The sequence below is a fragment of the Neurospora tetraspora genome (genome assembly GCF_033439725.1).
Source record: "Neurospora tetraspora strain CBS 560.94 chromosome Unknown B0H65scaffold_2, whole genome shotgun sequence".
Lineage (NCBI taxonomy): Eukaryota > Fungi > Ascomycota > Sordariomycetes > Sordariales > Sordariaceae > Neurospora > Neurospora tetraspora.
Window position 1 is genome coordinate 5,965,085 of NW_026944384.1, and position 11,659 is coordinate 5,976,743.

General features: G+C 53.1%; 3 protein-coding genes across 3 annotated transcripts; 2 read left to right on the forward strand and 1 right to left on the reverse strand.

Moving 5' to 3' along the window:
* The first annotated feature begins 1,086 nt into the window (after window positions 1–1,086).
* On the forward strand, window positions 1,087–2,853 carry B0H65DRAFT_139617 (aminotransferase). Its single transcript, XM_062820914.1, has 3 exons — window positions 1,087–2,325; window positions 2,391–2,554; window positions 2,769–2,853. Exons 1-3 carry the CDS (start codon window positions 1,249–1,251, stop codon window positions 2,830–2,832), a joined length of 1,305 nt encoding a protein of 434 aa, XP_062685218.1. The 5' UTR covers window positions 1,087–1,248; the 3' UTR covers window positions 2,833–2,853.
* A 540-nt stretch (window positions 2,854–3,393) lies between these two features.
* B0H65DRAFT_139637 (endoplasmic reticulum vesicle transporter-domain-containing protein) lies at window positions 3,394–5,242 on the reverse strand. The gene is made up of 3 exons (XM_062820915.1): window positions 4,845–5,242; window positions 4,186–4,770; window positions 3,394–4,112 (listed from the first exon to the last, which is right to left on the reverse strand). The coding sequence occupies exons 1-3, from the start codon at window positions 4,930–4,932 to the stop codon at window positions 3,646–3,648; spliced, it is 1,140 nt and encodes a 379-aa protein (XP_062685219.1). The 5' UTR covers window positions 4,933–5,242; the 3' UTR covers window positions 3,394–3,645.
* Window positions 5,243–7,446: 2,204 nt separating this feature from the next.
* On the forward strand, window positions 7,447–11,652 carry B0H65DRAFT_139746 (uncharacterized protein). The gene is made up of 3 exons (XM_062820917.1): window positions 7,447–7,639; window positions 7,696–8,115; window positions 8,190–11,652. The coding sequence occupies exons 2-3, from the start codon at window positions 7,739–7,741 to the stop codon at window positions 11,215–11,217; spliced, it is 3,405 nt and encodes a 1,134-aa protein (XP_062685220.1). The 5' UTR covers window positions 7,447–7,639; window positions 7,696–7,738; the 3' UTR covers window positions 11,218–11,652.
* The last annotated feature ends 7 nt before the right edge of the window (window positions 11,653–11,659 follow it).

Genomic DNA, 11,659 nt, shown 5'->3' on the forward strand with positions numbered 1-11,659 from the left:
GGCGTCTCCATCCGGTCACTTGTCGGCGGCCAAAGGTGAATCCCGTCTGGCCCCACCACCCCGCGCTCCGCCGTGAAATCTGCCGCGTCAGCCCCGGTGCTCTCCAATGTTTGGCTGCCGCCGAGCCCGATCGGTCCCGGTACCATCACTGTAAAATCCCGTGACAACAAGGGCAACCAATCGGCGGACCTCGCTCCAGACAATGGGAATGGCGGCCTTGGTTCTTTTCTTGGCGCATTTCTTATCTTATCACAAGATACCGCGTATATACGGCTACTCGCGGCCCAATTGACGTCAAGGGGTCAAATTCCGCGCTTTTGGGTGATGGGAATTCCAAGCTGCAATTCGTTGCATTACACCGCATCTTACACTGCGTCGCATCGGATAGATCATTCTGGTGATCTTACGTACCTGGAATGACTCCTCCGTTGTTTTCATTGATGGTGATGATGATGACTCTTGTTGGAGTTTCGAGGATTGAATGAAGGGGCGTGCCAATGTGGACCCAATTTGCCAACTTGGCAAGGGTTCGTTCGAACTTGATACACGTAAATTCGACCTCCATGACTCAACGTCTTTACAATGTCAGGTAAATTATCGCCTCCGTCTTCGGTGCTCGGAATCTGCATGACTGACCTTCTAAATCTCGTGTTACTGAAACGAGCGTGGCAGCGGGTTAGACAAATGTGGACGAACAACGTGGGAGTCACGGGAGTCACGACGGAAATATCCCAAAAGAGGTTGAAGAGACATGTTGTAAGGTGCGCATATCTGCGGCATATCGCTTTTTTTCCAGGCCGTACGTACCAAGGCCGCGGACAGCCACAATTCCACGTGCGCCGTTTCTTTTTACCCACATCTCAAATCCCCAAACCTGATGTCCAGTCGGTTAACGGTTTGTCCCAATCTGTCTCGCACCCGTAACGCCATTGGTCAATGGGTCAGCTGCCCCTGCGCGCGCCGCGCAAACATAAAGCTTTCTGTAACTTTACGTACCACCCGGACAGTGTCAGGGAAGAAAAGAATGACTCCCGTCCACGAGTGATCCCGGCCTTTGTTATCGGTCCCGTATCTGGCCCAGGAGCTGGCAGTTTTGAGTTCTTATCTAGATTGCTTTTCTATCCCTCTCTCGCGTGGCGTTGCCGTCTCATAAAACTTTCTCCCCATCTCTAATATATCTCTCTTTTCTCTATACTCTCTCTTCATACCATCCCATACCCGGTACCACTACACCCCTAATAATTCAAAATGGTGTCTCACTCGGAACCCCCCAAGGAGGACCTTGCTGCCGTTGCCCTCGAGAACAAGATCGAGGAGGCCAACGCCATCATCAACGGCACCTCCGATGCCCCCAAGGTCCAGGAGCTCGATGCCTCCAAGCTCGTCGTCACCCTCGCCGACCCCAACGCTCGCCAGGTCCCCGATGAGGCCACCGCCAACGCCGGCGACGAGACTATCTGCACCGACCACATGGTCACCGTCTCCTGGAACGTCAAGTCCGGCTGGGGCGTCCCCGAGCTCAAGCCCTTAGGCCCCATCTCCCTCCACCCCACCGCCTCCGTCCTCCACTACGCTACCGAGTGCTTCGAGGGTCTCAAGGTCTTCCGCGGCTTCGATGGCAAGCTCCGCCTCTTCCGCCCCAACCTGAACGCCAAGCGCCTGCTCATGTCCACCCTCCGTATCTCCCTCCCCGGCTTCGACCCCGTCGAGGTTGAGAAGCTCATCGCCAAGCTCGTCGCCGTCGATGGCGCCAAGTGGCTCCCCAAGACCCGCCCCGGCTCCTTCCTCTACATCCGCCCCGCTGTCATCGGCACCCAGTCCCAGCTCGGCGTCCAGGCCCCCAAGGAGGCCCTCCTCTTCATCACCGCCTCGTTCATGCCTATCCTGGACAGCCCCGCCGGTGGCATGCGCCTTCACACCAACCCCGAGGATATGGTCCGCGCTTGGGTTGGCGGTTTCGGCTACGCCAAGGTCGGTGCCAACTACGGCCCTTCCCTCCTCGCCACCAACGAGGCCAAGGCCCGCGGCTTCCACCAGATCCTCTGGCTCTACGGCCAGGAGGCTTACTGCACTGAGGCCGGTGCTTCTAACTTCTTCATCCTCTGGCGCGCCAAGGAGTCTGAGGGCGGCAAGCTCCAGCTCCTGACTGCTCCTCTCGACGACAAGCTCATCCTTGACGGTGTCACCCGCCGCTCCGTTGTCGAGCTCGCCAAGACCCGCCTTGCTGAGGAGGTCGAGGTTGTCGAGCGCCGCTACACCATCGATGAGGTCATCGAGGCTGACAAGGAGGGCCGCATCGTCGAGGCTTTCGCCGCCGGTACTGCTGTATGTTATTGTCCCCCCATGGTTGATCTTTCTGTCCAGCACGTTACTAACCATGTCGTAAACAGTTCTTCATCGCCCCCGTCTCCCAGATCCACCACCGCGGCACCGACGTCCACATCCCTCTCGGCGAGAACGACTCCGGCGTCTACACCGCCAAGATCAAGTCCTGGATGAGGGACATCATGTACGGCAACGAGCAGCACGAGTGGGGTATCGTCATCAACGAGGAGTAAGCCTACCCAATAAACCCACCCAGCGATCTGATACCCCCCTTGGACCACCGACCCTAGCGAGCGAGCGAGTTTTTCGACCTAACCCCCTTTTGGATTCCTGGATTTTCTTTGCTGTTTTGTTGCCAATTGATCGTTTTTGAACCGAGCGTTGCTTTGCAAAAAGAGTTGGAAAAGAGCAGGATTATTCACACGGACAATTGATACAAACAGGGATGAGGCTGCCGCTGGCCAGAAGAGGAAGAGAGAGCAGGATGATGAAGCCAAGCGCGAGTAAATTTCGCTCGCTCCTTTTGGCTTTCATCAGCCATCAAACCATCAAGCTCTTATACGGGGACGGGGACGGCGTGGAGGAGGTTCAGAGAACTGAAAAACAACAACAAAACAACAAACGTACGGATGACGACGTCTGGTATGCATATGATGCTGCCAGGGCATGGAACCATACAAAAAAAGCGGAATCTCTTGCATTTCAAAAGCAAAAAGAGCACAAAAGCATGCAGGGAAGAAAAAGAAGAACGGCATATTTGGGCGTTTTCGGTTTCATCAACATACACTCCCCGGAGGGGATGTTGTTATGTGTATAGAGATTTCTTCAGCGTCTTTTTAGAAGCGTCTGTATACCCGGAAGAAATGAAGAAAGTTAAATCTTGACTGGTTCCGTCCCGTTTGTGAAAGATGTGGTACAAGGACCTTTGATATGCAACATGGCTGGGTAGGATAGGCGGTTAATCGCCTACTAACGCCGGTTAAAGGGGCATGAGGTCGGTTTAGGCTCGTTGATCGTCGTTCTAAGCCTGGAGGGTACGACCTTCAACAGGACGAACCTTACCGAACCTTAACGGCACTCGCACTAACAACGGCAGGAACTGACAAGACATAAGACGAAACAACGAAACATGCAGATATAGACGCTACCAACGCCGCAAGAACCTGAAACTCTGTAGATCTTTCGAACTCAATCTTAACGTCTGACCACGATTCTTTACACGCCCATCTGATATCAAACACGAAAAACAAAGAAAGCATTCTTCTACATCCGTCTATATCTCTCTCTCTACCTATCCTCCACCCCCCATATTTTACCCACCTACTCATCACGCTCCTGCCCCCCCTTCCCACCCAACATCCCCTCACTCGGCCCCCCGGCCCTCCTCCTCCTCTTCCCCCACACCTCCTGACACCAATCACTAATCCTGTACCCCCAATGGCCCGCCACCAGCGCACCGCTAATGACATTAACGACCTTGATCAGAAACACCAAGAAGGAATCCCGCTCCTCGACGATATTCAGCAAGATGGGCTCAATGTCGTACTTGACAAAGATGCCCGGGATGATGCGCTCCGTGACCTCTTGGGATTGCTCGGTGACGGCGTACTGGTTCGTGACGATGGATTTTCCCGAAGAGGAGTAGACGGTGGGGACCACGGAGATGAAGTACTGGAACTTGTGGAAGTTTGCGGACGCGATGTTGACGGTTTGGTCGAGCGGGTTGACGAGCGAGGGGAGGAAGGGGCCGTAGGAGAGCTCGGAGATTATGTGGGAGAAGTTGAATGCTTTTCGGTCACTGTTAGCTGTTGCTGAAGGTAAGAAGGGGGAGGGAGGAAAAGAAAAAGGTAAAAGACAAACCAGAATGATCCAAATGCTGTCCAAACTCCATATACCCATGTCCCTTGGCCGTAATATGAAAGTCGCCCTGGACCTTATTCAACTCCAGACTTCCAAAAACCCTACAGCTATCCGGCGTCGCACCCCAAAGTCTCGGCGTCCTCGCCCACTTGGCCCTCCTCCTCCCCAACGCCACAATATCATGCACATGCTCCTCTCCAAACCCCTCGTCATGCCCCTGCAAATACTCCTCCCCCGTGACCACCTTCCCGTGCGCATCCCGTCCCAGCTTATGAATCCCCTTGTTGTCGACCCAGTGCTGCCAAACCGTCGGGTCGCGGTGCAGCTTGGAAGCGGCCAGGATCCGGTCGCCCGCCGCGTCTTGCACGTTGATGTGGATGTCTTGGCACTTCATTTTGACGACGATGTCGAGGTTGATGTCGAGGGAGTGGGATACGCCCTTTTCGACGGCGAAGGTGTGCGATTCCGAGCCGCGCCACCAGCGAGAGGCTTCGGACCAGAAGAGGATGAAGGAGATGAGGGTGACGAAGACGGTCCATTTGCCGCCGGCGGTGGTGCGGGTTACGTATTGGGGTTTTGATTTGGCTGTTTGGGAGAGACATGTTGTTAGTTGGTGCTGCCTGGGGAGATGGGGAGGGATGGGAGAAAGAGAGACGTACGGAAAGCGTCAAAGGCGCTGACTATGCTACCCCCCTTGGCGCCAAAGGCGTCGTCGTCTAGTTGACGCTTCTCGTCGTAGCCGTTCATTTTTGCGTGTATCGTGATCGGGGTTGCGTCTGGTATATTTGGTTGGGTTTGTGGTCGAGAGACTGGATGCGATTCAGCAATCCGTCCCGGCGTCGTTGGTCCCCCTTCTTCCTCTGCCACTTGTCAGGGCGGCAACCCAAGCCGTTGTTGGTGACAGCGACCACTGCTTCCCGTCTCGTATTTCTTTCGATCCCAATCCACAACAAGTCCGTAAGCTTCAGCTACCGCATTGGTGTCTTATCGGGCGAATGTCGTCGAGAGATGGTGAGCAGTTCCGGAAGGACAGGCTACGCTGCAGGTAGCTCTTGTCTTCGGGGGAAATTGCGAATGCGCCCAGCTAATTCGTTATCCGGTTCGCGAGGGTTCGGTTCGGTTGAACAAATCCACTCCCCGCTGATAGAAAAGGTGATGGAGATTCAAGCTACTCCAAACACCAAAGAAAGAAAAGAAGTTCTAGAAAAGGTGGTGATAGACACTGGACGTTCCCTTGCATGCCATTCGGACATTCGTTGATGAGGACAAGTGGACGTTGGTCCCCGCGAAACGATCCGCCGTGGCTTGGCAGATCCCTGCGTTCCTGACAGGGGCCTGTTTTTACGGGAAGCCGGAATTAGCTCGAGCATGGCGCATGGCTGGTGGGGAGCCCGTTTGCCATACTTAACCCTGACCCTGACGTGCCCGCCCGGCTTTACCCCTGAATCGGCCTCCTTTGTGTGTAAGTCGTCAACAACGTCACTCCATTACCGTTCCATGACATTTTGTCTGGCTTTTGTAGCAACTTTTCCTCTGACATATATCGAGATCTTGGGATGATATATGAAGGCTTTTACGTGTTTAATTGCACGTCCAGTCCTTCAGACACCTTCGTTTTGTCCAGCTTGTCTTCATGGAATCCCCGAACATCTTTTACGGTGCTTGTTACGATCGCTGTGCAACTTTTCGGTCTATCAAAAAGTCCCGTAACGGCGGCAACCCGTTTCCATTCTTATGTCATATTTTCACTGAATGCTCAGAGCATACATTGGCAATTGAAAACCGCCAAATGCTTCTTTTCTCTGCAACTTGCCGCCCCTTTTGATCATGCATGTCATTGCAAGCAGCCAGCTTTTCTTTTCTCTTACAATGATACGCCGCAATATTCGTCCGTCTTTCTCATGTTTTACTTCATGTCAATCTTGGCCGTCAAAGTCCCAAGTATCTTTAACCTTTCAAGGCTTGGTTTCTGATGCCTGGCCTTTATACCACGACGCATTGTTGAAGGGAATCCGGACAATCTGGATATGAGGCCTGGGCGTAGTATGCCTGATACAACACGCCCTTTGAAAGTTAGTTAGTTCAAAACCTATGGTCAACTTATCAAGCTAGGCGCTTCTACATCCAGTTAGCCCCCCGTCTTGATGATGAAGACCTGGTTTTACTTTCAGTATGCAAGGTTAGACACCATTGATATTTTTTTTCGTCAATATTTAGGAATTTCACATTATTCTGGGGACGTTTAGAACTGGGTGGGACAAGTGTCATTTAGAGTAGATACCAATCTAACAAACAAACCAGCATAGACAGTACTGGCATTTTGTAGGAAGTTGTCATGTCAGACCAACAAGCACAGACGTCAGCTCGATAGCCTCGGAATGCGTTCTGCTTGAGGCTCCCTATGTACGATGCCATATACTTTGACATGTATGGTCTCCTAGTCCCCTCTACTCGCTTGGATAGGCACAATCGTTCTTTGTGAATTTCGTCCTTTATCGTTCACAACGGCAAACAAGAATCAAAAGCCGGCGAGCAAACCGCCGCGCGGTGAGCCAATTGCTGAGATGCATTGCTGCTGAATGATGAGGATCTTGTCGCTGACTGATAGGATACTTCTCATTGCCGTAGAGCCCATTTTCTGATATTCCAAACCGCTGGCACCAAACGATTACACAGCTAGATTAAAAAAAAATCAAGCTTGAAGGGGCGTGAGATGAAGACCAACGAAGTCCTCACACCCATTTCCTTGTCCACAAACATCTTCATTGCACCTGCCCGATAGCACCTTGACTAGACCCGGACTTTCTTTTAACGGGGAGTTTTGGCCTTTCCTGCCCTCCGAATGGATTTAAGAAAGACAAGCAATTTCCTTTGGCACCCCGCTACTGGTGCAGCGCATTCGTCCCTTCTCCTCGAACAGATATCAACTTCCACCCCTCCACCGTCTCAATCTGGATGCTACTTCCCCACCAGCCGTCGAGACACTCCCGCTCCGCTGGGAACTTGGGAATCTTCCTTCAGCTACGTAACTCCTGCCACAATCAGTACTCGCCAAGACGGTGTCCCCGCCGTATCTCAAGGTACCTCTTGCTCTACTTAACTTTCCGAACCGCGGAAGGGCTCCGTGAGTACTTTATCATCCCCTATTTACCCAAGCAAACACACTCAAGAGGGGAAGGCACGACGTACCTGGACCCGCTCACTCCACTACCTTCCCGTCCTTCTTACCCTTCACCCAAGGTTCTGTCAGGTTCTCCTTCTCGTGAAGTTGCCGCTCACATGACCATGCTTTCTACTTCCCGCACCACCTTGACCCCCTCCCACGAAACTAGAATCCAAAACTGACAATTTCTCCCCCGATTCATCAGACTCGTCGTCAAATACTTCCCATCGGACAGCATACAACGTCACACTTCCGAGACTGGGCGCGTCCAAAGAACACGCACAATACTTCGTGCGTATCTCAACAGGAGCGCTCACCTTTCTGCATCACTAACGACTGATAAACAGCACTGCGGCATCCAATCCAGGCGGTCCTAGTCGCGGCTCCAACATGAAAGACCGCGACAAGAATGGCCAATCGGCCGAGGACGAAGAGGAGCGGAAGAGACAAGCTATTCTGGAAAAAGCCATGATGGATGATCTCGGCATTGCTCGTGTCGAGGACCTGCCGTTGGAGCATGTTGACCCTCCTCCTCGTCATGGTCGTCATGATGGCCGGGGACCCCTCCGTCTTGCCATGCCTCAACCTGCTCCCGGCGTGTCAGACATGTGGGCAGAGGCCCAGCGACAAGGTCTGTTCAACGACGATGACGCTATTGCTGTCCGCGAACTAGATGATCTGGGAGGCGGAAGAATCTATGCCACCCGCCAGCAAGAAGTCAGGGCTATGGCTAGCCGCATCGTTCATGGCGTCAGAGAGACTCATCGGTGCGTATCGATTCTAAGCATTGGATATATGCGTGTGTTCTGCGTCAAACCCCTCGCTGACCTTGTCTTGACAGTGCTCCAATGTTGAACCCCGAGCTTCAGAGCCGCATCGCTAAGCAATACCATGGCCGCGGACGCGAGATACCTCCGAACCGAAAAATCAACATTGGCAAAGACATGAGAACATCCGCTCTCGGAGTACTTTATCATGAAGCTCAGCCGGTCAGGCAATTCCCCCCGAATTACCGACCGTCCCCTACACCTCCTTGCCCATTGGCTTACCCAGAGCCCCCTCGACTGGTTCCTCCCAATCGAGCACTCCCTTCTTCCCTGAATCGAGTTGCATCTCGTTCAACGTCCACTGCGCCTTTCAAAGAGGCCCATCGGGCTACTTCAGTTCAGTCTACCCCTCGCACAACTCTTAGTCAAGCACCCCGTCATCTTCCCGTCAACCACACTGTTGCGCCAAATGGTTCACGCCAAAACTCCGCTAGCATCCGGCGACCGTCAACGCCTACCGCACAAGGCCCAGCAAGTCAGCAGCTCCGGACTGTGGGCAACGAGAATATTGTTCCCTTTTCAGGCAACGAATCTCCTCCACTTTCGCCAGAGCTGTCTAATGTTCTCTTCAGATGTGAAGTTGACTTTCCTAATCCGACACGTCCGCCTAACCGGTCGTCTGTGCCTTCCATGCTTTATCTCTCCGCGGCCAGAAGACCACATATGGGAGTCTTCACGTTGACTTGCGAAGGCAAGCAGGTCTGCCAATGTCCTGTTTCGCAATATTATCACCACTCCATTGATACCAGGTCCCGAGAACTGGTTATTATGTTCAGGAGTCCAGGAGGTCATATCATCTGTCACACAGTCAACTTCAAGGCCTATATGGCAGCGGACGATTTTCATCAGACTCTCAAGCGTCTCCGGGCTGGCGAATACCTGGACCAGGTCAACGAAAGCTCCAGGCAGGTGTTGGAGGCTACCATTCAAGAGGCAACTCAAAGCACCGTGAATGTACCCTCCACACCGGCTAACCAGAACCCCGTGCCTCAAGCTCGAGCAGAACAATCAATTGCGCCAGATCTCGACACAGTCCTACGACAACCAATTGGACCAAATGTCAACACCGCCTACCGTGCAGAGAACCAGGAGACACTGATTGGTACGCTGATTGACCTTGACACTTTTGACAACGTTCCATCGACGGTCCAGCCACAGTATGCTCGATCTGAAGCTGCGGAACTGCTCTCCACTCTTGATCCAATTGAGTACGAGCTTGAGCATGTCGACGATGACCTTCAGCTACAGCAAGCCCAAACTGAAGCCACAGAGCTTCTCTCCACCCTTGATCCAATCGACTATGAGCTTGGGCATGTCGATAATAACCTTCGGCCGACGTCTCCGTCACAGCAATCACAATCTGAAGCCGCGGAACAGAACTACGGGCTTCATGTTATTAAGCAGGAATTTGTCGACAGATACCGGTTGCTGTTGCAGAACCTGATCAAAGTATTGGGTGATATGCCGAAGAACAAAACACGGCGCGGTGCTTCCCAGATGATCGAAGGACTCCAAATGTGCGTGACGGATCAAGCAATGGATGATGAATGCGGCCTCGATGAATCAACCAAGCGAGAGCTTCTGAAGGAGGTCTGGGGCAACTGGGGCTTTCAGCCTTCGGGTGCCGAGGATTCTGCCCAAGATATTCAATCAGCTCCTAATCCTCCGCCAAATCGCCCGGAAACTCCCAGACCTCCCCTTGAGACCGCAAGAGCAACTCCCCGTGAAGCCAGCAGGCCACCTCCCCCTGGAGTGACAACACAGACACGTCGTCAAGTGTACCAACGTCCATTTTTGGTGTCACTTTACGATAACCGTTTGCAGCCTCCCCACTGGCTCAATGAGCTGGCTTTTATGCCCGCGTTCTCTAGGAGGAACCAGCCTCCTTCGACTTGTCAGAGCTTGGAAGCTACGCTTTCAGCCACGAGTCGTGCCACGAGGCCTGCCACTCCGCTTCCAGCGGCTGCATTCCTGGCTCCTGATTTCTCCAGGAGCCTAGCCAGTCACGCCTGGGTGATGGCAACAGAGGCCTCAGAGACCGTAGAGTCTACGCCCACCATTACCTCCGAGTCAACGGCTCAAGATGTGCAAGCAGAGGCCCAGGAGCCACAGATCGAAGAGCCTACACCGGTAGTTTCCCTTGAGACAACTGCGAGTCCATCCCATGAAGAGCACGTAGATGCAGACATCCGCAGCGGACCCGAGCTCATCTCTTTGGCCGTCCCGGAGCCAACCAGGCCTCCGTCAACACATACCAATCTTTGTGGCCTCCGACACTCATTGTGGGCTAGACTTGGTGATCGCCTTGAGACTGAAGGAGCCTTTACAGGTCCTCGGTTCTGGTCTAGCGCTTCCCTTCGAGAGCTTGCACAACTTGATCCGCAGGCCCCAGTCAATGCTACTCCTGACGAGTTAGCAGAAATGTTCTCTGCTAGGCCTTCTAATCAGAGCATTGAGCATGTGGCTCCTCGCCTTGCACCTGGTCTGCAAAACGACAGACCCACTTCAGTGCCTAATCACCGGCCCGCCACCCCCGCCAACAATACTTCGTGTATTGGAGGACTGACTCCTCAGGATCAGACACCTCTTGCAACCCAGCGTGTTGCTGACACGCCTACTCAGCAGCCGAGCTCTATCAACGCACCGCCTGTTCAAGTGGAGCCCCCGGTTATCTCTAGCAGTCTTGCCAACCGTGGACTGGCTGGCTCTAGCTTTGCGATTAGTCCAGCGCCAGAGAGTTTCTCCGTGCCAGAGAGTTCCTCCGTGCCGGCTCCTCCTCACACTCAGCAATCTGCTCCTCCTAACAGCTCCGCCAACCCTGGTTTAGCTGGGTCCAGGTGGGCTAGCAGTCCGACACCAGAAAGCTACAGTGGTACCAACTCGCCTGTTGTCCAAGCCCAACCGCCGGCTCCTGTTGTCGAGGCCCCTTCGCCGGCTCCCGCTCCCAGGCCTATCAACCGCGGCTTGGCCGGATCTAGATTCGCTTCTGGCAAAGTGCTATCCAGCTCTGGTAGCTTTACGGGCTGCTTCTCTCGGACGTAGCCACGTTGAAATTTGGCAGTCCAAGGGTATATTGCGAAGTATGGGAACCGTGATGATTCGAAATGTGAGAAACCCATACTTGACAATATCTTGCAGAACGCGGTGAAGGGAAAGGAACGACAACAATACATGGATGGAATATCGAGATCAGGTTCTATTTCTTTTTCTTCTTTCCTTGCTGTTTCAATGTCAGAATACAGGCGATATTAGAGCATGGCAGTATGGCATGACATATATGATGCAGCCTAGAAAGGGTAAAGAACTTAAAAAGCGTAAAAAAACCTAGAAACTTAGATAGATCGACCTCCAAGCATATGGAAGACTATGTAGAGTAATGTAATTATTAGACTTCAAGTTTGATCCCAAATGCTGGTGATGTGCTTTCAGTGACCGAGAAGTGATTGAGTGGGAGGTTGTACGAGTGGGAGAACCTGTGAGCGGC